The 2,500-nt window shown below is 40.5% G+C and overlaps 1 protein-coding gene across 1 annotated transcript in view; it reads right to left on the reverse strand.

The window, feature by feature from the left end:
- The window catches only part of LOC126981744 (uncharacterized), a 457,088-nt gene that overhangs the window by 373,128 nt on the left and 81,460 nt on the right, over positions 1 to 2,500 (reverse strand). The window contains exon 2 of the mRNA XM_050833266.1: positions 1 to 1,100. This exon is cut by the window's left edge and continues 149 nt beyond it. Coding sequence (XP_050689223.1) covers positions 1 to 182 — 182 coding nt within the window. The 5' untranslated portion in view covers positions 183 to 1,100. The remainder of the gene's footprint in view (positions 1,101 to 2,500) is intronic.

Consider the following 2,500-nt stretch of genomic DNA (forward strand, 5'->3'; position numbering starts at 1 on the left):
GGAGGAGAGGAAGAGCAGTGTGGTGGAGCAGGTGGAGGTGGGTGGAGTCGGGGTGGAGGAGGGAGGAGAAGGAGGAGGAGTCTGACTTTTGATCTCCACTTTGATCTCCACTTTCTCCTCCACTGGTGTCCCTCTCTCTCTCTCCCGGTCATCTTGTACGTGTATGGAACCTGTTCAGCCATCTCGTATGCATTGTGGGTCACGGTTCTGTTCTGGTCTTGTATATCTCACCTCTCGCATATTTTAAAAGCTATTTCACTATCTTTATTTTTCTCACTTTCGGTTTACTTTTGGTTTCTGTGATTTTCTTTTTTTGTCAAATTTTCTCACTTTTTTTCTTTTGTGTCTAGTTTGAGATTTGTTTTCTTTTCTTCTTTTTTTTAGTTATTCTTTTTTTCTTTTCTTTATTTTTTGGTTTTCGTTCTTTCTTTCTCTGTTCACACTAAATGTTTTCTCGTCTCTCTCTCTTTCTAGCTTTTGTCTATGTTTTATTTTTCTCGCTTTGTTCTTTATTTGTTTCGTCTCCTCCTTTCCTTGTTTTCACCCCATTTTGCCTCCTTTTTTTTTCTTTACCTCTTCCACTTTTACTTAGTTTTCTCTTTTATTCTTGTTTTCCTCTCATTTTTAAAGCTTATATTTCTTCATTCTTCATGTCTGTCCTTTCTTCACTTCCTCACATTGTAGATACATTAATTATTTGGATTCGTCTTTATTACTTTTATTCATTTTATTTACTCTTATTTCTTTTGTTTATTTTTTGTATTTTTCACTTCGTGTCTTCCCTCTCTTCGTTAGTTTCGCTTCCTCGCTCTTCTCACATTTTTTATTTATTTTTTATTTTTTTACATTCCTTCGCTATTTCAAGGCGTTCGTTCTTTCCTCTCTATTTGTAAAGACTAAGGAATGGATTCTTTAATTTTATATACACTGATATTTTACTGTAAAAGACGCAGTTCAAGTAAGAATTTCCTTTTGATACAATTTATACCATTTATTGTTGCGACTTTTTTTTCTCGTCTTTTCTTACATTATTATTTTCCGAAAATCGTTCTTATCTTCGCCCTCCGCTGCGTCTTTGTCTCTCGTCCGCCGCCTCCACTCTGGAAAAGGAAAGAAAGAATAAATAAGTAGAAATAGAAATAATGATAACACTAATAATAAAAAATAGTAATGGTAGTAATAATAATATACACGCACGATGAACAGGGTTAATCATAGTAAGTGAACAGACACAATTACATACATAGAAAAGAGAAAATAAAGTAAATGTAAAGAATATACAACAAAAAGAGTAAGTATTCGAAGTCTTGGTGGCATGGGTGAAGGAGGAGGAGGAGGAGGAGGAGGAAGAGGAGTCAGCAGCAGTAGTACTAGTAGTAGTAGTAGTAGCAGTAGTAGCAGTAGTAGTAGTAGTAGTAGTAGTAGTAGTAGCAGTAGTAGTAGTAGTAGTAGTAGTAGTAGCAGCAGCAGAAAGAAGTATAATTCGTTACGGAGGAGGGGGGTGGTAAATAAGGAGGAGGAGGAGGAGGAGGAGGAGGAGGAGGAGGTGGTGGAGGAGGAGGAGATACTGATGGTGGGGAGGAGGTGATGAAGAATAATGGGAAACCTAAAGAAAAAGAAGAAGAAAAACAGAAGGTAGTGGCGGTTGTGGAGGAAGGGAAGGAGGAGGAGGAGGAGGAAGAACTGATGAAGAATAAAGATAAAGGAGATCAAGAAAGAGTAGAAGGAGGAAGAAGAAGAAGAGGGTGTGATGGTAATGATAAGAGGAAGGGAATAAGAAAGACGAGGAGGAGGAGGAGGAGGAGGAGGAGGAGGAGGAGGAGGTAGATGTAGTGGTGATGATGGTGAAGTTGACGTAAGTGGAGGAGAAGCATGTGATAAAGAATAAGGAGAAAGGAGAAGAAGAAAGAGAAAAGAAAGTGGTAGACGAAGGGAAGAAGAAGAAGAAGGAGAAGAAGGAGGAGGAAGAGGAGGTAGAACAGGTGGTGGAAGTGGAGGAGGAGGAGATGAATAATACAGAGAAAAGAGATAAAAATAGTGTACAGAAGAAATGGACGTGGGAGAAGGTGGTACTGGTGGAAGAGGTGGTGGTGGTGGTGGTGGTGGTGGTGAGAAAGGGGAAGAAAATGAGCAATCAGGAGACAGGAGATAAAAGTAGAGTACAGGAGAGAAAGAAGAGGAGAGAGGTGGTGGTGGTACTGGAGGTGGTGGTGGTGGTGGTGGAGGTGATGGTCATGGAAGAGGAGAAGAGATGAGCAATACTGAGATTGAAAGTATAGAGAGACAGAGAGAACAAGAGAGAAAGAAGAGGAGGGAGGAGATGGTACTAGAGATGAAGGGTGTGATGGTGGTGGTACGGAGGTGATTGTGAAGGTGGTGATGGTGGTGGTAGGGCAGCATCAGGCGCATCATCGGAGGGGTAACTGGGATAAACTCGTGATCAACCCTCGATAAACTGCTAATAAAGCTTAATTTATCACACCACTCCGCCCCGTGCTCG

This window comes from Eriocheir sinensis, chromosome 49 (genome assembly GCF_024679095.1).
Source record: "Eriocheir sinensis breed Jianghai 21 chromosome 49, ASM2467909v1, whole genome shotgun sequence".
NCBI classification, from domain to species: Eukaryota; Metazoa; Arthropoda; class Malacostraca; order Decapoda; family Varunidae; genus Eriocheir; species Eriocheir sinensis.